Source organism: Rhinatrema bivittatum, chromosome 1 (genome assembly GCF_901001135.1).
Source record: "Rhinatrema bivittatum chromosome 1, aRhiBiv1.1, whole genome shotgun sequence".
NCBI lineage: Eukaryota > Metazoa > Chordata > Amphibia > Gymnophiona > Rhinatrematidae > Rhinatrema > Rhinatrema bivittatum.
The window spans coordinates 739,289,111-739,311,756 of NC_042615.1; the positions used below are offsets into that span (position 1 = coordinate 739,289,111).

General features: G+C 41.4%; 1 protein-coding gene across 3 annotated transcripts in view; it reads left to right on the plus strand.

The window, feature by feature from the left end:
• Positions 1-22,646, plus strand: part of C1H5orf34 (chromosome 1 C5orf34 homolog) — a 105,419-nt gene that overhangs the window by 64,762 nt on the left and 18,011 nt on the right. For all 3 annotated transcript variants that reach the window (XM_029577780.1, XM_029577770.1, XM_029577790.1), the window contains 2 exons: positions 3,994-4,085; positions 20,933-20,996. In XM_029577780.1, the coding sequence (XP_029433640.1) occupies positions 3,994-4,085; positions 20,933-20,996 (156 nt within the window). The remainder of the gene's footprint in view (positions 1-3,993; positions 4,086-20,932; positions 20,997-22,646) is intronic.

A 22,646-nucleotide genomic window follows, 5' to 3' on the forward strand; every position in this document is an offset into this window, starting at 1 on the left:
ACCAGAATTGTACACAGTATTCAAGGTGCGGTCTCACCATGGAGCGATACAGAAGCAGTATGTCATTTTCCGTTTTATTCACCATTCCCTTTCTAATAATTCCCAACATTCTGTTTGCTTTTTTGACTGCCGCAGCACACTGAACCAACGATTTCAATGTGTTATCCATTATGACGCCTAGATCTTTCTTGGGTTGTAGCACCTAATATGGAACCTAACATTGTGTAATTATAGCATGGGTTATTTTTCCCTATATGCATCATCTTGCACTTATCCACATTTACATTTCATCTGCCATTTTGATGCCCAATTTTCCAGTCTCACAAGGTTTTCCTGCAATTTATCACAATCTGCTTGTGATTTAACTACTCTGAACAATTTTGTATCATCTGCAAATTTGATTATCTCACTTGTCGTATTTCTTTCCAGATCATTTATAAATATATTGAAAAGTAAGGGTCCCAATACAGATCCCTGAGGCACTCCACTGCCCACTCCCTTCCACTGAGAAAATTGTCCATTTAATCCTACTGTTTCCTGTCTTTTAGCCAGTTTGCAATCCACGAAAGTACATTGCTACCTATCCCATGACTTTTTACTTTTCCTAGAAGCCTCTCATGAGGAACTTTGTCAAACGCCTTCTGAAAATCCAAGTACACTACATCTATTGGTTCACCTTTATCCACATGTTTATTAACTCCTTCAAAAAAGTGAAGCAGATTTGTGAGGTAAGACTTGCCTTGGGTAAAGCCATGCTGACTTTGTTCCATTAAACCATGTCTTTCTATATGTTCTGTGATTGAAAGGCTAGTTTTGCAGCCCTTGGCATTGTCTGACGATGTATCTTGGGTTCTGGTTGCCTCCAGGAAACCATAGACTAGAAAGTCATACAGCCTCAAGTGGAAGAGTTTTACTGTCTGATGTGATCAGCTCAGGATGGACCCATTCACCTGCTCCATCCCAAAACTCTTGGACTACCTATTGCACCTGTCAGAAGCTGGGTTAAAGACTAACTCAGTGCATCTCAGCACTATTGGAGCTTATCATGGAGTGACTGATATGCCCATCTCAGTACAACCCTTGGTAGGATGCTTCATGCGTGGTCTGCTTCAATCCCTTCCACTCTATTTCCACTCCCAGAGTTTGACCCCTCTCTCGGTCCTGCCCCTCACACAGGCTCCCTCTATCTCTCTCTCTTGCGCACACACACTCATACAGGCTTCCTTTCTCTTTCAAGCATACACCCTCACACAGACTACCTATGTCTTTCTCTCACACCACATCCCTGCACACTGGCTCCCTCTCTCTCACCCTCCCCTACACATAGGCTTCATCTCTCTCTCACACCCACGTCTCTTCACACAGGCTCTTATTTACACACACACACACACATGCTCCCTCTCTCGCCCCCCTCCCGCCAGGCTCGCAGTCTTACACACGCAAACTCACCAGAGCTTGCTCCATCTTTGTTGCGAGCGGCGGCAGCACACATGGGCCTGCTTCTTTTCCACTAGTGGAGGCTGTCCTGCTTGTGGCATGCTGGAGCCTGCACCTTCTTCACCATGTGAATAAGCATGGATTAATGTTGGCAAATCTTTTTCAGAAGATAGGATGCTCTAGAACAAGAGGACACAGTCCTTGCCAAAAAGCAATTTACCCTTGAAAGGCAACGACCCCAGCTGAGTCTTGGAGGAAACATCCGCCTACCAGTTTCTTAACCACAGGAGCCGTCGAGCCGAGACTGCCGACACCATGGATCTGGCCAAAGTCCATTACAGATCATAAAGTGCATCCGCACTATAAGCGATCGAAGCTTCCAGACTCCCTGCTTTGCTGTGCTTCTGCATCGGAAAGACCAGCATTAGTCTGTAACTGCTGAACCCAGCGAAGGCCCGCTCGCAGGCAAAATTGCTGCACATAGCTGCCCGCACTCCCAGTGCCGAGACATCAAAACCTAACTTGAGCTGCAAGTCAACTTTTTATCCTGCAAGCCCTTCAGGGCTATAGCACCCATAATCGGGATTGTGGTCTTTTTGGTGAATGCAGACACCGCTGCATCCACCTTGGGCACCCGTAGTATGTCAATTGCTTCCTCCGGAAGAGGATATAGCTTATCCTTAGCCTTGCTAACTTTCAATCCCAAATCCCATTCTCTACATACCAAGTCTGTGGCCCCTCAGACCCAACAACACTGGGTCCATGGCCCCTAGCCTGGACTCCTCTGACAGCCCATCTATGCCTAGCTCTCCGAGTATGGCAGGGATAAGCGGAGCCAACTCCTCCCTCCTAAACAGACGGGACCACCTTAGGATCATCTCCTTCCACAATGTGAGAGCCTTGTGCTGGATCCTGTGGATTTTGATCAGGGTCTGTATCCACCCCATCGTGCGGTTTTCTTATTGTATTTCGGGGGGAGAAAGGGCACATTAAAAAAAAAAACCAAAAACAAAAAAATAACCTAAACCCACCCCAACCCTTCAAATTTAATTAATTGCAACCCCTACCCTCCCGACCTTCCCAAGACTTGCCCCCCCCCCCCCCCCCCCAAGACTTAACAAAAGTCCCTGGTGGTCCAGCAGGGTCCAGGGAGCGATCTCCCCCTCTTGGGCCATAGGCTGCCACTAATCAAAATGGCGCCAATGGCCCTTTGCCCTTACCATGTGACGGGCTATCTGTGCCATTGGTCGGCCTCTGTCACATGGTAGGAGCAATGGATGGCCTGTTCTCTCCTTGCCTTGTCAGTTTCGTGAATGCTATTCTGCATCTAAGTTTCAAAGAGTTTAACTTGTCCCTCCCGACGCAGCCTTCGGGCGAAACACGGGTCCGTGTCGGGGGACCCCAAAGAGAACTGTTATGTTTGACAATTGAGCAATGGAGTTGCTGCTTTGAATAAAAGGAAATCTCTACATAAATTTATTAAGCTTTGGACTACTCAAGTTTTTTTGCATCTCCTTTGGCTTTTGATATTACTGTTTTCCAAAACATTTTCCTCAGAATGAAGTGAATCCCATTGAAATAGCAGCAGTTCATGTGGAGTGGAGTTATTCTTAATGGAAGTAAACTTGGACTGTTCTCACTGAATAGCTAACTTTATCGTATAATCATTGCAGTAAAATTTGTGATTTTGGTTGGCCCAGAATATGCCGGAAAAAAACAAACTACATGTTTTTCCCTTCTTAGCTCATTTGATTGTTGGGGGTAGCAGTCTAATTCATTCATCTTTTCTCTCCCACTCCCCTCATCTAGTTTAACTCTTTTTAATGTATGATCTCAACTGTTCATAGAGTCATGGTTCTCCTTTCAGACATCATTCCAGGCGGAGCCCCAGTCCTCAAGGAATCCAAAACCCTCATTTATTTGCCTAGTATGGGATAACCAGTCGTCTTTTTTTATGTAGAGATAACATCTCAGAAAAGGCCACTGTTCTTCAAAACTTGCAAAGACCCATACTCTGATTTCTTGATTATACTGACTTGGTTCCTAGCCAAGTCATTTGTTCATGAGCAAGCATTGACATCCGTTTCTCCTTTTCTTCTTTCTGCTCCAGCAGTCATAAGAGTACCCTCTGTATATTTACTAGCTGTGGATCCCAGTAGGCATTTAACCTTCTCTCTCCCTGGTCCTATCCCCACCTCTGTTTCTGTGGTAAGAGCTCTGGAGGAGGGACTAAGACACCTGCTATTGCCTCTTCTCGGTTCCTTAGTTTTCATTTACAGTTGACTTCTAGGTTCAGCTCTCTACTACAGAGATGTCTCTGTGGGATTTTCCTTCACCATTAATGCTATGAAGAAATTATATAAATAGTATTCTGTCTTATAATTGATATCACATGTTCTTGAATTTTTCACCAAAACACCTGCAATGACTTTTTTTCGGGAGAATTTTCAGTCTTTCCAAAAAGGTATAGGGCAGGTTACAAAATGTGAATGTTATAGATGGCTGCCATACCAAATTTCTGTTCCAGATGACTAACTTGTTTTATGTACATTTTAGAGAGAAGAAAAAATGTACGCTGTGAGCAATCTTCCTCCTGATATACCTGGATATCATTATTCTGTTCGTTCTGTAATTACACATGCCCTCAGGTTAGTAAAATTAGTTACCATTTTCGCAGTTTTTTCAGGGGGCCTGTATAACAAATATTGAGCATAGTTTTTCATGCTTGGTTAGTACATTGAAATATGAATTTTACCAAACCAGTATATTCTTGCAAGAGTAACATTAAATGCCATTGTCATTACTGTACTTTACTTACACAACCTTCCCGGCTGGGAGCATTCTACACATCACAGATGGCACTAAGGCAATTAGAGTGGTTGCTGATCATAAGGCTTGAGTCAGAGGTCTGTGTTTATATTTGTCATTCACCATCACTTTGGGTTCTGGTAAGCTGACAATTCTCAATCTGTAATATTTGGAGAGGGAGAGAGAGGGCTCGATATTGAAAGGTTAACTTTTGGATATACCTGGACAAATGCAGAGATTTTAAAAATTTTCCTGCTGTCTGTTTAAATTTTGTCCAGGTTAACTTATTTCCTGTACAAAACTTACCTAGGTAAAAAGAGAAATGAAAGAGGTGTTCTGGAGGTGGTTAAATTTTAGTCAGTGCGTGCTGATACTCAATGCTACCTGGCTAAAATTAGCTGGGAAAGTCTGGTCAGAAAAATATCTGTCCTGAAGTCACCCAGATAAGAACATAAGAATATGCCATACTGGGTCAGACCAAGGGTCCATCAAGCCCAGCATCCTGTTTCCAACAGTGGCCAATCCAGGCCATAAGAACCTGGCAAGTACCCAAAAACTAAGTCTCTTTCATGTTACCGTTGCTGGGTATATTCAGCAAAACACTTAACTAGCTAAGCTCCATTGAATATCCACTGCCCATGTTTTTCCTGAAGCCGCACAAGAATGACAAAGAAATTTACACACCTTGGATTGTAAGAGAGCTTTAGCTTATTACAAGAAAAGAACCCAAGCGGTTAGGCGTGCATCCCAGTTGTTTGTCTCCTTTAATCCAAATGCCCCAGGTGCACCAGTATTAAAGAGGACATTATCAAATTGGAGAACACATTGCATGCAATTTTGTTACTCTGCACACTCCACTCAACTAAAAGGTTCTGTTAAAATGCATAAAGTACAAGCAATTGTAGCGTCCATAGCACATCTTTACAATGTATCCATACAAGACATTTGTAAAGCTGCTACATGGTCATCAATTCACACTTTCACATCCCACTATTATCTTGACCAGCAGTCCGCTTCAGATAGTTTGGTGGGAGCCGTCAGGTTTGCAGCCCATCACTAGGACTTAAGGCTGTTCACAGGGCGTACAGGTTGCCATTGAAATAAAACACCAAACTTTATAAGCAAAAGAGAATTATGAACTGCAAATATGTGATGTTCAATAAATCTACCAGCAACCCCAAGCTGGGGACTCCCAGAGAGCATGGCTAATTCAGCCTGCATATTGATGAGGGAAAAAAGCAAGTTTGATTACTGTAAACTGTGTTTTCCACACATAACAGGACCAATTAGCCATGTGACCCCATCCTCATCCCTGGATAGCCATCTCTATCTTTACACTATTGTGGCTTTGTTACAAACTGAGAAGAAAGACAGAAACATACGGGAACAGCAGAGAGCAAAGCTCTACAATCTAGGAGAGAAAGGTCCAGCCCATGCTGCCGTAGGACATCACCCAGAGAGCATGACAAATTCATCCTTCTGTCTAAGAATAACACCATTTATGGTAAGCAGACTTGCTTTTATACCACTTCACTCCTGCCCCTCCTCAACTGCTCAAATAGAAAGCACATAGGCACTTTTAGCATGTCTAATTTATGCTAGCCAGTTTTCAAAGAAATACTACCTATGTATTTTGCAACTGAGTGGGCTATTCAAAAATTGCCTTAATGAGCAAAATCAGGGGTCATTCTAAAATATATCCTAAAAACAAACATTGAATTGGAAATCTTGTAGGTAACCAAAATAAACTATACTGGCAGCTTAAGGAGAATCTTTATTTAAATAAAGTATGGAATGTTCCAGGAGAGTGCAAAGCAATTCAGAAGCAGTCACTCAGAGTTTTGACACAAATTAGATTACCACCTCAAATTTATATACCAATGAGTTAGTTTTATTCTGTATTTGTTGAAAGTCTGACTGTATTTTGTGTGTGATAGAGATGAGGTTTTCTGAAACTAGCATGTAATTTTTCTTTAGGGATCTGTAGCAGTCTGTGTTTTGTGTTCCCAATGGGAGATATTTTGTTTTAATATCTTTGCTGTATATGTAATGTGTCCTTTTCATACAGTAGGTAGAATTAGTGCTGGTATCGTATGTTATGTAGCTACATAGGAACTCAACAAATTGATAGCTTGTCTTATGCTCCAAAATCCCTAGTTATCTCCTTGGCAGCAGCATCACAGTAGTGCAGAAAAATGAACATCAGTGCTGCATGGAGACGATAGGGAACCATGCTATGGAAATTGGTGTGATATGTGCAAATGTCATTTTGTCTTGCCCTCTTCATGCCCATTTCCTCTTAAATATTTTTGAGGTTGTACCCACAATGCCGAGTTTCCCTACTGAAAGAGGATCATGCAGAGGAAGAGGACAAATGAAAAAAGATCTTGTTGCGCTTGGAGGTGGACCCTTGTCCTGGAGCAGTGTAGAACGGCTCCCTGGTAGGGACCAGGAAGCACCTGCCCCAAGGGGGCGGAGCACAGGAGGAAGCAGAGGCTAGGAAGAGCTTCACCACTGGAAGCCCACGGTCCCCCTGGGTGGAGCCCATAGGGACCCGGGCTGCTTGGACTTATGTGGGCCTTGCAGGGTCTCCCAGAGAGGTAGTTGAGAGGTGTGCCCACGAGCAGCAAGGGAGCGTGTTCGGTCACTAGGCTGTAGGCCTGGAGAATTAGGGAAGGCCAGTACAGCGTAGGTGAAGACAAGGCAAGGGACAAAGCCAGAATCAAGAGACATGGTCAGTGGCAGCCGGAATCAGGTTCCGAGGATCAGTCAGAGGAGTGTCAGCCAAAGCAGGGGTCAAATACCAGGAATCGGTCCGAGAGTAGTCAATGAAGCAGGGGTCAGGTTCCAGAGGTCAGACGAGGTCACGGCAGGCAGAGGTCAAGATCCAGGCAGCGATCAGAATGGTCAATGGAGCAGGCAGAGGTCAGTCCAAAGGTACTACCTGGGGAGACAGGACAGACAGACGCTGGAACAGTAGGACGCTGGAACAAGACTGTGAACGCGGAGGCAAACTAGTACACATACAGTGCCGACCCGATTGGCAAGGAAGTGCAGGCAGGAACTTCCTTAAGTAGTACGTTCAATCAGGGCGTGCCGAGGAGCAAGAACCAATCCCTGGCCCTACAAGAGACCAGGAGGTCTGCGCACTTGCGTAGGGGCGTGGCTGATGCCATGGAGGACGCCGAACTCTGGCATGAGGCCTGGTGCGCAGTGGAAGGCCCGGCGACTACCGCCGCAGGACACCGAGGCCTGGAGGAGCTCGCAGCTGCCGCTGGGGAGGCCGACCCGTGATCTGCAGCGGAGCTAGCGAGGTGAGCAGGACGGGGCGCGCAACAGATCTGTTTATAAAAATTTCAAGAGAAGCATGTTGGAGTCCATGAAACGTTTGGAGGTTCACAAGAGGGCCATGTTCCTAAGAAGGCTGGGAATCCCTTATGTATAGGATACCATTAGAGTTGTGTAGGTTAATAATGTTATGACCATGCAACAGAGTTAAGTAGCAAACTAATTATAAAAGAGGCACGTTACCTACTTGCTCATACATGACTATTTTATTGCACACCATGACCACCAGAGATAGAAACAGGCAGCAGAATTTTTTTCTTCCATATGCAACGGGACACAACATAGACACAATGCCTATAAATATTTTGCATTGCCCTTCTTCAGGAGAATAGTAGTAACACAAGAAAAACAAATGCTATTGTTTACTGAACTTTATTTACTATGTTCAGGGTGGGGTACAAGGCACATATATAATTTAAAACAGTAATACGATAAGACATTCCCAAAATAACATCATAAAAACAGATAAGGCCATTGCGGAAAGATTAAATGATTTCTTTGCTTCGGTATTTACTGAAGAAGATGTTGAGGAGGTACCCGTACTGGAGAAGGTTTTCATGGGCAATGATTCAGATGGACTGAATCAAATCACGGTGAACTTAGAAGATGTGGTAGACCTGATTGACAAACTGAAGAGTAGTAAATCACCTGGACCGGATGGTATACACCCCAGAGTTCTGAAGGAACTAAAAAATGAAATTTCAGACCTATTAGTAAAAATTTGTAACTTATCATTAAAATCATCCATTGTACCTGAAGACTGGAGGATAGCTAATGTAACCCCAATATTTAAAAAGGGCTCCAGGGGCGATCCGGGAAACTACAGACCGGTTAGCCTGACTTCAGTGCCAGGAAAAATAGTGGAAAGTGTTCTAAACATCAAAATCACAGAACATATAGAAAGACATGGTTTAATGGAACAAAGTCAGCATGGCTTTACCCAAGGCAAGTCTTGCCTCACAAATCTGATTCACTTTTTTGAAGGAGTTAATAAACATGTGGATAAAGGTGAACCAGTAAATGTAGTATACTTGGATTTTCAAAAGGCGTTTGACAAAGTTCCTCATGAGAGGTTTCTAGGAAAAATAAAAAGTCATGGGATAGGTGGTGATGTCCTTTCGTGGATTGCAAACTGGCTAAAAGACAGGAAACAGAGAGTAGGATTAAATGGACAATTTTCTCAGTGGAAGGGAGTGGGCAGTGGAGTGCCTCAGGGATCTGTATTGGGACCCTTACTTTTCAATATATTTATAAATGATCTGGAAAGAAATACGACGAGTGAGATAATCAAATTTACATTGTTCAGAGTAGTTAAGTCACAAGCAAATTGTAATAAATTGCAGGAAGACCTAATAAGACTGGAAAATTGGGCATCAAAATGGCAGATGAAATTTAATGTGGATAAGTGCAAGGTGATGTATATAGGGAAAAATAACCCATGCTATAGTTACACAATGTTAGGTTCCATATTAGATGCTACAACCCAAGAAAGAGATCTAGGCGTCATAGTGGATAACACATTGAAATCATCGGTTCAGTGTGCTGTGGAAGTCAAAAAAGGAAACAGAATGTTGGGAATTATTAGAAAGGGAATGGTGAATAAAACGGAAAATGTCATAATGCCTCTGTATCGCTCCATGGTGAGACCGCACCTTGAATACTGTGTACAATTCTGGTTGCCGCATCTCAAAAAAGATATTATTGCGATGGAGAAGGTACGGAGAAGGGCTACCAAAATGATAAAGGGAATGGAACAGCTCCCCTATGAGGAAAGACTAAAGAGGTTAGGACTTTTCAGCTTGGAGAAGAGACGGCTGAGGGTGGATATGATAGAGGTGTTTAAAATCATGAGAGGTCTAGAACGGATAGATGTGAATCAGTTATTTACTCTTTCGGATAATAGACTAGGGGGCACTCCATGAAGTTAGCATGTGGCACATTTAAAACTAATCGGAGAAAGTTCTTTTTTACTCAACACACAATTAAACTCTGGAATTTGTTGCCAGAAGATATGGTTAATGTAGTTAGTATAGCTGTGTTTAAAAAAGGATTGGATAAGTTCTTGGAGGAGAAGTCCATTACCTGCTATTAATTAAGTTGACTTAGAAAATAGCCACTGCTATTACTAGCAACGGTAACATGGAATAGACTTAGTTTTTGGATACTTGCCAGGTTCTTATGGCCTGGATTGGCCACTGTTGGAAACAGGATGCTGGGCTTGATGGACCCTTGGTCTGACCCAGTATGGCATGTTCTTATACTTATAAAGAGTAGGCTTATTGGTATAATAATGTTTTAAATGCCTTTTTATAGAATTTATCAATCTGATTTCATTTGAAAGGGAGTCCAGAATAAGGGCCTTGCTATCAAGAAAGCTTGCTTTCTAGTTTCCTCCAGATGTGCAATTGGGAGGGGGGGGGGGGGTTTGGGGACAGCCACTAGGCCCCGACTTGATGATCTCAGCAACCTTGCTGGAGTGTGTATTTTTTAAAAACAGCGGTGATTCATGGGGAGGTAATATTATAAAGAAGGCTATAGATAGTGATTGCCAATTTGTATTGAATACAAAATGCGATAGATAACCATTATAGTGACTGTAGTACTGGAGTTGTATGGTTACAAATAGCTGAACTACTTAATCTGTCAAATTTTGAATGATTTGAAGAAGCTGGATTGTGAAAGCAGGAAGACCGAGAAACTGAATTACAATAGTCCAGAATAGAAAAAAGGAGAGATTGAAGTACAGTGCAGAAATTGACAGGATCTAATAGTGGGTTCAGGTGATGTAATAACTAAAGTTTATAGTATGACGCTTGTGTGAGAAATTTGTGTTTTTCTATTGATAGGGTGGGATCAATAATACCCAAATTACGAACAGCTTTTGAAATTGAAATGTTAAAATTCTTGAAAACAATTTCAGTTGGGATATGTGGAGTAGGAAAACGAGATGAAATCATAATTTCACTTTTTGAGATGTTAGTTGCAAATTTGTTAGCTGTTAACCAGGTATGAATATTGGACAAGCAATGCATTATGTATTCCTCAGTCTCGATCCATGAAGTTTTAAGTGAAAAAAAGAATTGTATGTCATTTTGCTTACAGTCTTAATGTATTCCAAGGTTGGCAAGAAGATGACCCAAGGGGATCAAGTAGATATTTAAATAATGCCCTTGGGCTCAGTTTTAATGGTATCCAAGGAGAGGTTTTGGATGCAACTTTGATTTGGTGTATTCGATTAGTAAGATAGGAAGAAAACCAGGACAGTACAGAGCCCGCATTACCCAAAAATTGAAGTCAAGCAAGAATGACAACCTGGTCTCTTGTGTCACAAGCTGCTAAAATATCTAATAAGATAAGAGCAAAGGAAACTCCTCGGTCAAAACTACATATAAGGGTATCAAAACTGGAGAATAGGAGTGTTTCAGTGTTAATGGTGTTTGCGGAAATCAAATTGATATCTATCCAAGTTATCGTGAGAGTCTAGAAGGTTTGTGAGTTGCTGAAGTACTAAGTTTTTGATAATTTTACTGAGATATGGTAATGATGAGAGAAGACAATAATTTGATAATAGGATAATAATTTTGCCGGATAGAGGCTCGCTTTAAAGAATTGGGGAGCATTCCATAACTGAAAAATGAAATTTGTCAATTTTTCAATAAATCCAAAAGTTTCATTTCTTATTATTATTAGTAAGGCTGTGGAACAAACTTTTAGAGGATTTGAAGAGGAATTAATTTTCTCTATTACTTGGATAATATCAGATTTGGTTAACACATTGAAGTCTTCCCAAGTTGTTCCATCCAAAGCCAAATCGTCGACTGTATTATCAGAAACACACCTCCTCGGACATCAATGATTTTTTTTTTTAATTTTTTTTTTTTTATTTTCACAATTTCACAAAAAAAGTTTTACATGAAATATTTCAAAAGAAATTCGGTACATATACTAAGAAAATTTCATATTACAAACATCTCTAAAGTGGAGAAAAAAAATTATCTAGTAACCATGTACCTTAATAAAGGAATTATGGAGGCAAGAGAAAATAGAGCGAAAAAAGAAACAATTTCCATATACTTGAATTAGATAGGGGAGTTATTCTAATCCTTTTTAGTCGATCACACTTCAGGAGCTTCATTAGGGTAGCCCTGCAGAAAATCTTTCAATTGCTTTGGATCGAAAAACCTGATATCTAACACAGCCTTTGCAGGGAAATTTTAATACAAATTGGGCTCCCATATTAATAACCCTTTCTTTCATAGCAAGAAACTCATTCCTGCGTTGCTGCGTTATTTTAGTAACATCAGGGTATATCCAAAGCTTGGCCCCATAAAATAGGGCTTGTCTATTTCTCAAAAACATTTTCAAAATATACCGTAATTTCTGTCAGATATAAATGCAAATGTTATTAGCATAGCTTTTGCTATCCTTTATTTCAGTTGTTATCGATGATTCTAGTAATTCGGATATATCCATAGAGGGTATGTTCTCTCTTTCGACCTCACGACCCGCTTGGGGTAGATAGTATGCTTCTAAAAGGATCTTCTAAAAGGATGGGAGAACGAGAGAGATGTGGATCAGCAGTGGACCAATCTAAAAGGAGCAATCACCAAGGCAACTGCTCTATATGTTAGAAATGTAAAGAAAAGGAAACTGAAACCTATCTGGTTCTCAAAGGAGGTGGCTGACAAAATTAAAGCTAAAAGAACAGCATTCAAGATATATAAAAGATCCCAAAGGGAGGAGCACAAAGAAGCATATTTGAATCAGCTGAGGGAGACAAAGAAATTAATCAAGTTGGCAAAAAGTCAAGCGGAAGAGAGGATTGCCAAGGAGATAAAAAATGGTGACAAAACATTTTTCAGATACATCAGCGAAAAGAGAAAGGTCCAAAGTGGTATAGCAAAATTGAAAGGTGGTAATGATCAATGTGTGGAGAGTGACGAAGAAATGGCAGAAATATTAAACGAATACTTCAGCTCTGTGTTCACTAAAGAAGACCCTGGAGAAGGACCATCTCTACACAACAAGAAACTGGAGGGAAGTGGAATAGATGAAAATCCTTTCACAGTAGAAAATGTGTGGGAAGAGCTAAAGAACCTGAAAGTGGACAAAGCCATGGGGCCTGATGGTATTCATCCAAGGATATTGAGGGAGCTCAGAAATGTTCTGGCGGCTCCACTGCAAAGGAGAAGAAAAAGGGTTCGCACTCAAAACGCGGGGAGTAGCTGGCTTGTTACGGCAGTTACTACCCCAAACCAAATGTGCCTGATACTTCACTTTCCATGCATATCCAGCATGGTTCTCTGCTGCATCGGCATGGGAGAAAGACTGATACATCACGCATTTCCAGCATAGCTCTCTGCTTCAACGGCAGGGGAAAAAAAAAAAAAAAACAAAAACAAAAACAAAAAAACTGATGCTTCACGCATATCCTGCATAGCTTCAACGACAGGGGTGAAGAAAAAAAAGGATTCGCAATCACAAAGCGAGGAGTAGCTGGCTTGTTACGGCGGTTACTACCCCAACCAAATGCGCCTGATACTTCACTTTCAATGCATATCCAGCATGGCTCTCTGCTTCTACAGCAGGGGAGAAGGAAAAAAAAAAAAAAACAAAAAAAACAAAAAACCAACAAGAGCTGTGCAACATAGTCTGGGTAAAACAAATGGGCATGGGTGTAGCTTGCTTATTGCGGCGGTTACTGCCCCTACTACCCCTAACTAATCAAGCTAGATATTTCACTTGCATGCAGCTCCATCACTGCTCTCTACATTAATGGTGGGGGTGGAAGGGGAATAGAACAAGGAGCTAAGAGTAACAGATAAGAATGAGAGAAAAAATGTGTGAGGCTTGCTGGGCAGACTGGATGGGCCATTCGGTCTTCTTCTGCCGTCATTTCTATGTTTCTATGTTTCACTGTGTGACCTGTTCAATAGATCCCTAGAAACGGGGGTGGTGCCGAGTGATTGGAGAAGAGCGGTGGTGGTCCCGCTTCACAAGAGTGGCAACAGGGAGGAGGCTGGAAACTACAGACCGGTTAGCCTCACTTCGGTGGTGGGAAAAGTAATGGAGTCACTGCTGAAAGAGAGAATAGTGAACAATCTACAGTCCGGAGAATCGATGGACCAGAGGCAACATGGATTCACCAGGGGAAGATCCTGTCAGACAAATCTGATTGACTTTTTTGACTGGGTAACCAAGGAATTGGATCAAGGAAGAGCACTCGATATCATATACTTGGATTTCAGCAAAGCTTTTGATACGGTTCCGCACAGGAGACTGGTGAATAAACGAGAAGCTTGGGAGTGAGTGCCGATGTGGTGACCTGGATTGCAAATTGGTTGACGGACAGAAGACAATGTGTGATGGTAAATGGAACCTTCTCTGAGGAGAGAGCGGTTATAAGTGGTGTACCGCAAGGATCGGTGTTGGGACCGGTCCTGTTCAATATCTTTGTGAGCGACATTGCGGACGGGATTGAAGGTAAGGTTTGTCTTTTTGCGGATGACACTAAGATCTGCAACAGAGTGGACACGCCGGAAGGAGTGGAGAGAATGAGACGGGATCTAAGGAAACTGGAAGAGTGGTCGAAGACATGGCAGCTGAGATTCAATGCAAAGAAATGCAAAGTCATGCATATGGGGAGTGGAAATCCGAATGAAATGTATTCGATGGGGGGGGGAAGGCTGATGTGCACGGAGCAGGAGAGGGACCTTGGGGTGATAGTATCTAATGATATGAAGTCTGTGAAACAATGCGACAAGGCGATAGCAAAAGCCAGAAGAATGCTGGGCTGCATAGAGAGAGGAATATCGAGTAAGAAAAGGGAAGTGATTATTCCCCTGTACAGGTCCTTGGTGAGGCCTCACCTGGAGTACTGTGTTCAGTTCTGGAGACCGTATCTTCAAAAAGACAAAGACAAGATGGAAGCGGTACAGAGAAGGGCGACCAGGAAGGTGGAGGATCTTCATCGGATGACGTACGAGGAGAGATTGAAGAATCTAAATATGTACACCCTGGAGGAGAGGAGGAGCAGAGGTGATATGATACAGACTTTCAGATACTTGAAAGGTTTTAATGATCCAAAGACAACGACAAACCTTTTCCGTAGGAAGAAAATCAGCAGAACCAGGGGTCACGATTTGAAGCTCCAGGGAGGAAGATTCAGAACCAATGTCAGGAAGTATTTCTTCACGGAGAGGGTGGTGGATGCCTGGAATGCCCTTCCGGAGGAAGTGGTGAAGACCAGAACTGTGAGGGACTTCAAAGGGGCGTGGGATAAACACTGTGGATCCATAAAGTCAAGAGACCGCCAATATAGAGTGGGTGGCTCACCAGAAAGATGGCTACTGCCCGGAGACAATACCCTTATTAAATAAACATACAGATGCTTACTGTGACTCCAACATCGCTCTAAGCTTCAACGGCAAGAGGAAATGTGGAAAAGAGGATTTGCTATCACAAAGAGGGGAGTAGCTGGCTTGTTACGGCGGTTACTACCCCAAACCAAATAAGCCTAATACTTCACTTTCCAAGCATATACAGCATAGTTCTCTGCTTCAACGGCAGGGGAGAAGAAAAGAGGGTTCGCACTCACAAAGCGGGGAGTAGCTGGCTTATTACGGCGGTTACTACCCCAAACCAAATGTGCCTGATACTTCGCTTTCGATGCATATCCAGCATGGCTCTCTGCTTCATGGCATGGGAGAGGCTGATACATCAAGCATTTCCAGCATAGCTCTCTGCTTCAACAGCAGGGGAATAAGAAAAGCTGAGGCTTCACGCATATCCAGAATAGCTTCAACTGCAGGGGAGAAGAAAAAAAAACAAAAAAAAGATTCGCACTCACAAAGCAGGGAGTAGCTGGCTTGTTACGGCGGTTACTACCCTAAACCAAAAGGGCCTGATACTTCACTTTCAATGCATAACCAGCATGGCTCTCCGCTTCAACGGCAGGAGAGAAGAAAAACAACCAATAGGGGCTGTATGACATAGTCTGGGTAAAGGGAATAAACATGGGTGTAGCTTGCTTATTGCAGCAGTTACTACCCCTACTACCCCTAACTAATCAAGCTAGGTATTTCACTTGGATGCAGATCCATCACTGCTCTCTACATTAATGGTGGGGGTGGAAGGGAAATAGAACCAAGAGTTAAGAGAAAATGATAAGTATGAGAGAAAAAAATGTGTGAAGCTTGCTGGGCAGACTGGATGGGCCGTTTGGTCTTCTTCTGCCGTCATTTCTATGTTTCTATGTTTCTATGGTATAGCAGCCTCTGGTATCTTCAGTATTTCTTTCATATATGTTTTAAACAGTTCAACAGGTGAGATCATCTTAACCACAGGAAAGTTTACCACACGTAAATTTAACATCCTTTGATTGTTCTCAAGTTTCTCAATTCTTTTTTCCATGATTGTTTCTGACTTTATAAAGTTTTGTTGTAAACGTTTTTTGTAAACGTTCCTCATGATTTTGTACTTTCAAATTAAAGGCTCCAATCATATTATTGTTCTCTTTAGTTTGGTTTTTAACCTCAGTTATTGATTGTGCAATTGATTTCAAAGCCATATCAATGGCTTTCAAGGCATACCAAACTTTCCCCAGCGTTATGTCCTCCAGTTGCCCAAGACTCACATTAACCTCTATGGATTCCTGACGGGTCTCCCCCAATTCTCCTTGTGTTGCCTCACGCAGCATGTTACCTGGGATGATGTTATCTGTTTAGGTCAGATCTTCTCCTCCAGGACCCAAATCCAGCAATCCGCAAATCCCTCCTCCTCTCGGGTCGGCCATTCCATGCTCACCCGACCGGGGCTCACCTGCTCCGCCCTCAAAGTCTCCAGATGTGAACTGCTTCGATCTGGCTTGGGCAGGGCCAGATCACTCTGAGCTGGGGGCGCCGGCCTGATCGGCTTGCTGGGACTCAAGGTGACGTCTGGGGTCAGGGGGGAGCACGTTCGCTCTACCGGCATCCCTCTAGCGACCAGCCCCTCCGGCGTACCAGTTGCTCCCGTCAGAAAGCCCTCTATGCGCGGCTGAAAGGGGTCTGAAACCGGAGAGCTGGTAAATGCTCCCCGGATTTTCCCCTTTCGCTTGGTGTGAGGCATTTTCTATAAGTAAGTATATAGCAAGAAAACGCCACGCTGGAGCTTGTTTTCTGCACATCCTATCTGGCGGCCATCTTGCCAATGATTTTTTGACTAAAATACTCAGCAAACGTTTGCTCTATTCTCTCCTGGAGTGATTTGTGGGAGAATGGTTGGGTGTAATACAGGACAAATAATCTGCTTAACAGAGTGGAATAATTCTCTGGGATTGTTAAATGAAACAGATAATTGGAGATAAATATAGGCTTTTTTTGCATTTGTTATTGCATCTTGGTAGTCTTTAAGGTATGTTTTGTAGTTAATTTTATTTGAGACAGTTGGATGACTACTCCACTTTCTTTCAGTTTTCCTTAATTCAGCATTTGTGATCCACAAGGAACAATTAAACCAAGAGGCTGTCTTAGACCTCGTCTTTTTAGATGTTGTTAAAGGACCAATTGATCAAAGGAGCTAATCAATGAAGAGTTCCAAAGTTGTGCTAATTCGTGGGGCAAGTTATCACAGACTTTTACCTTTAATAGCGGTAAAAGAGTTAGTATTACATCTTTAGGCTCTATAAAACTCTGTTTAATAATTAAATCATTTTCTTCAGGAGGAGGAGAGATTGAGAGACTTTACCTTTCGAGTAGATACCGGAGGTGAAGCCTTGAGCCTAGCCCCGACGGAGTTCCTGTGCCCTAAGTGATGTCATTGCTGTGACTGAGGAGGCCGATGAAATCGGCCTCAGTGCGGTGCGCAGCTGCCGCTGGCGCGCTGCCTAAGCTGCGCATGGCTTTATTCTGATTTTGAAGTTACTCTTCAGTTCGACTTTCTTATCCTTAAGTGGATTGAAAGAGAGATTCCCCTTCTGCCTCAAGTAGGAAAATTTGCTCTTGATATTATATATCTTAATATAAGTTAGTGGGACTTTTTACTTTCCTCCTCCAGAGTTATGGATCCAAGATGATGATATAGCTTAGACCTGTTGAGCGTGCTGTTACTCTTACTTATTAATTTAGCAATTTCTTCAATTAAATGCCGCATTCGGGCTGAAAAAGATGGGCACGGGAGAGGGGTCTAATTGAAGCCCCAACCCTGGCACCGGTGGTCGGCCCAATGGACGCCCATGTGGTTGTTGGTCTTACTCAACTGGGAAGGCAATCACGGGAGGAAATCCAGGAAGGTATGGGTACAGCGGATTTCCTCCAGGATTCTATAACACCTCTATCCCTGGTATTGAGAACACCACCGGAAAACCCCACGATGTTGAGAGGAGGTCAGCGGGGAAGTTCTCTGGTGCAGGCTGATGATTACATCACCGCTAGAAGCCCTGGAGAGAAAACAACAGACGAGACAGCTTTGGAGTCAGACGCGGTTGGTGACTCCGGTGTGACTGCAGCGGGAGGAGACAGGCTGGTGGAGGCCGAATTAACTATGGGAAGCTGTAAAGATTTTTTACCTCTTAAAACAATTCAGATGGTGAGACCAACAGTTTTCTCTCATGAAACCATTTGGGAAACCTTAGTTTTGCTTAATGAAAATATTTCCTTACAACTAACCCTGCTGGTTAATAAAGTAGTTGAAAATGAGATGAACATAAAGAGAATACAAGAGGAAAATATAAAGCAAGATCATGTAATACAAGCAATACAAAGGACTGTCGGGAATATGAATGATTGATATCTATCAATAATCAAAGAAAATCAACTCTTGGGAAGAAAGGAGAATTTAGAAAATCAATTGCAAGGGAAAAATTTAAGCTTAATAAATTTCCCTAAAGTGCCACTGATCTCAGCTACAGACATGTGGAGCAGGTATGCGATAGAGATATTGAAGTTGACCCCAAATACACTCCCACCGCTAACCAGAGTTTATTATACCCCTGCTGTGAGATTGAAAAATTCTGGGAAACAGGATTTTCAATCTCTAATACCACTAAATGTAACAGAAATTATGGAATCCTCGGATACAGAAATAGCTCAATCATAAACATTAAGTATGTCTTTCTTGTTAGATACTGATAAAGAATTAGTAATGAAAAAATATTTTCGTACTAAAAAATTGTTTCTACAAATGAAGGTTCAAATATTTCACAACATGGCAAGAGGTACCCAAAAGAGAAGACAAATTTTGATAACGAGACCTCAGCTGTTCAAAATGGGAGCCACGTTTAGACTGAAATTTCCATGTAAATGCTGTATTAGATTCTGCTCCCACTGAAGATAGGCCAGAAACTGCTATACCTCAGTAATGCTGTAATATTCTCTAAATTGTTTTAAGTAAGCCCAAAGCTATATTTCCTTAAACAGTCTTATTAAAGCCTTCGTTTAGTTTAGGATCCATAATTTTTGTGGACTTGTCACAATGACCATGGAATTTATGGTGAAGTATTTTGATTTATTATTTCTTAAGACTAAGCTATGTTACAAGGGCATTGTAAAGGTCCTAGCTAATAAGTATTTGCTTGTTGGTATTTGTATAAACTCGCAATAAATAAAAAAAATTAAAAAAAAAAATCATTTTCTTCATATACTATTTCAGTATGATTTCCAGATATAAGGGAAAAGGAGATAAAGTGATGATCACTCCAGAAGACAGCAGTAGCAGAAATTGTAGAAATATCTACAGAAAAGACAGATTTATTAATAAAAGCCAAATCTAGCATTTGTCCCTTCTTGTGAGTTGGAACATTGATCTGTTGCTATCCACATGCGGTCAAAGCATCCAGGAGGAATGTGGCTGCATGTGTCAAGTTACAGCTATTGATATGGAGATTAAAATCACCTAGAATAATGGTTTTACCCAAATCTAAATCTGCATTAAGTAATGCTTCAACTAGAGGAGAGGAATTGTGAGACAAAAGTCCGGGAGAACAATAGGTAAGATAAATATTGACGGTAGTAGATTTCAAGCAAAGAGTTTCATATTGTTCTGGGATCAGTACATTTATTTGAGTGAATTTGACTTATTTTTTAAAAATATCGCCATGCCTCCTCCCATCTGCAAGGCTCTACACTTAAAAATATATGAATTGCTGGGGGGACAGCAGCGATTAAATGTAGGAACATTATAGTCTTTAAGCTAGGTTTCTGTTAGACATAGGCAGTCTAGAGAAGTAGTTCTAAGCAGGTCATGGGTAACAGCAGGTTTTTTTAGCTATTAATTGAGCATTGACCAGAAGAAACAGTAGTGTAGTGGAAACAAACAATGATGAAAATGTTTGCAATGGAATATGTTGCAGATTAGATCTGTTATGGGGCATATGTCTAGTGCGACAAATATTATGGCAACTATATCTGCCTTGGCCCGTGATGAAAGGAATGTATTCATAGTTGGAAGGAAGAAAACAGTACTCACTTGCGATGTCCAGTATCGCTTACATCTCAATGATTTCCCAGGAAGGTTAGTTTAGACTACCAGACGGGGCATGCTCCTTTGTTGTGCTCCTTCATGTGTGCAATGAAGACGCGGGCTTCTCTGGCGTCCGCAGCCCGCAAAAATAGTCTATTGCCCTGCAGTAATGTTACTAGGTAGGTGGGGCTTCGGCATCGGATGCAGGAAATCAGAAGAAGTTGGCCGTGATGTAGAGGCAGCGCTATTAATAGAGCTTGCTGGTGTAAAAGGCAGCCATCTCAGAAGCCCAAAAACTGTAGCCTCTGGCATCCACAGCCCACAGAAGTAGTCTGTTGCCCGTAGTGATGTCACCAGGTAGGTGGTTAATCTGATACTTATTATACCTGAATTCTAATAATGCTGTAAGCAGCCTTGAACATCTTTTGGAAAGGCAGGTTAAAATTCCTCAAATGAAAGAAAATCAAACTGCCTTTCTCTTACAGTTGAAAGAATGGAAAAGAGAATTAAAAAAGGGTCTTGCTATTGGAATAACATAGAGGGTGCCATTTACAGCAATATAAAACTATTTTAAGTTTAGATTTTCTTTTCAATTGCTTTTCATATAAATTTGAAGAGTTGGAGCCGTAGTATGCTACATGTCAATGGCTGACACTAGTTTCCCCAGTTTGAAGTATTTCTGGAGTTCAGCAGAGTTTCAGAACTTTTGCTCATCTTGCTGAGACTGTGTCTGCTGAGCAGGGCCTGAGGCTCTGTTGATTCAGTCTGTACAAGAGTTGTAAACAAGTATGGGTTCACAATTTACCAATCCTGACATTGTCTCTTTCCTATTAAGAAATTGGTTGCATATATAATTTATCAATGATATACAGTTACTAATACTAAAATTTGTTGTTCACAGAATGTTGGAGCATTGCTACAAGGCTAAGCTTTCTTTAAACCAAAAGATTACCTGCTGCTGGAGGGTATGTAAGTTGGGTCATTAGACAATTCTGTTGCCTTCTGCTCTTTTCTCTATGTAAAATAATTCTTATTGTACCACTAAAGTGTTTTGCAATGCTCTTTGTTTATTTTGATAAATATGATTCTAGCAGGGTTTGAGAAGTCTGGTAAAAATGTTACTATTAAGCAGTACTATGTGTGCAGCCTCATTACCAAAGAGTGTTTTAAGACTCCCATTGTATAGCAAGTTGAATCACTGCAACTTTTACTTTGAGCTTAATTAGATACACACATGAATGTTTTTTACCTGCAAAGGAAAGGTATAGCTGAAGGCATCAACTTAAGATCACAGTTAAAGCTAGAATGACTCAAAATGCTAAATAGGTGTTAATATTTTTACATTGCTTAAAAAAGGTTGTACTCTTTATGCTAATAAACAATATTTTTAAAGATGTATAAAGGTCTGTTAGTGATGCACACTTATTGTCAGTGAACTATTTTACTACTGCATCATAATTTTTACAGTTCTCTTTAGTTACTACCCTACAATTTACTTGAGCACTGGGGAAAGATCATATATCTTTCTGTAGAAAAAGTGGACCGGCTGTAGAAAAGGTGTAATGAAAAAATATATAATATAATATATAATGAAATAAAATATATAAAATATATAATGAAAAAAAATAATGAAAAAGTGGACCGGCTGTAGAAAAGGTGGGCCTTTTCTACAGCCGGTCCACCCTTATGGAACTCCATCCCCCCAGACCTTAGACTGGAACCCTGCCTCTCAATCTTCAAGAAAAGACTCAAGACTTGGCTGTTCAATCAAGCATTCCCGGACTCCAATTTTATTTAACTCCTCAACATCAACACACATCGCCACCTACACCATTGTTTTATACCTCTAACTATCGTTAGCCATTATTAATTAGTAACCTGTCCTTTCTTTTCCTTCTTCGCCAAGTTCTAGCCTACCCTGTTACATGTAACTGCCTTTTCCGCACCATAGTTTAAGTTTATTCCGCACTCCTGTTTTATGTGAACCAGCATGATGTGACTGCTGTCTCGAATGTCGGTATATAAAAAACCTAAATAAATAAATAATAAATAAAATATATGCCTAGAAATGTCGATAGAGTGATTTACCAAAACTCACAATGAGCACCAAATTACTTTGGAGGAATTCCTAAACATCAATTGAAAAACCGCAATTCGAATCCTCTGTAATGGATTATTTGTTGAAATCTATAAAGCTTCTGATCCCGAAATGCTGTTTAAATGTTGTTTAAATTACTTTACCCGGTTTCGGGATCAGAAGCTTTATAGATTTCAACAAATAATCCATTACGGAGGATTCGAATTTCGATAGTGATTTATACATTTTATAAATAAATGTGTCAGTGTAACAAATTATTGCAGATGGAACTGTCATAGATTCAACAAGAACTGGGAACTACATTAGATGTAGATCTCAGAGAATGTAGGGACTAATGCAAGAGATGAAGGTTAGATGGCTTGGCAACAGTGATCATAATATAATTAAATGTATCTTAATCCCTGGAGGGTGAATGCTAAAGGAAACTATTCAGTAGCATTTAATTATTAAAAAAACAACAAAAAACTAAAAGGAACAATGTTCTGCCTCTGAAGCGTATATATATATTATGCTGTCA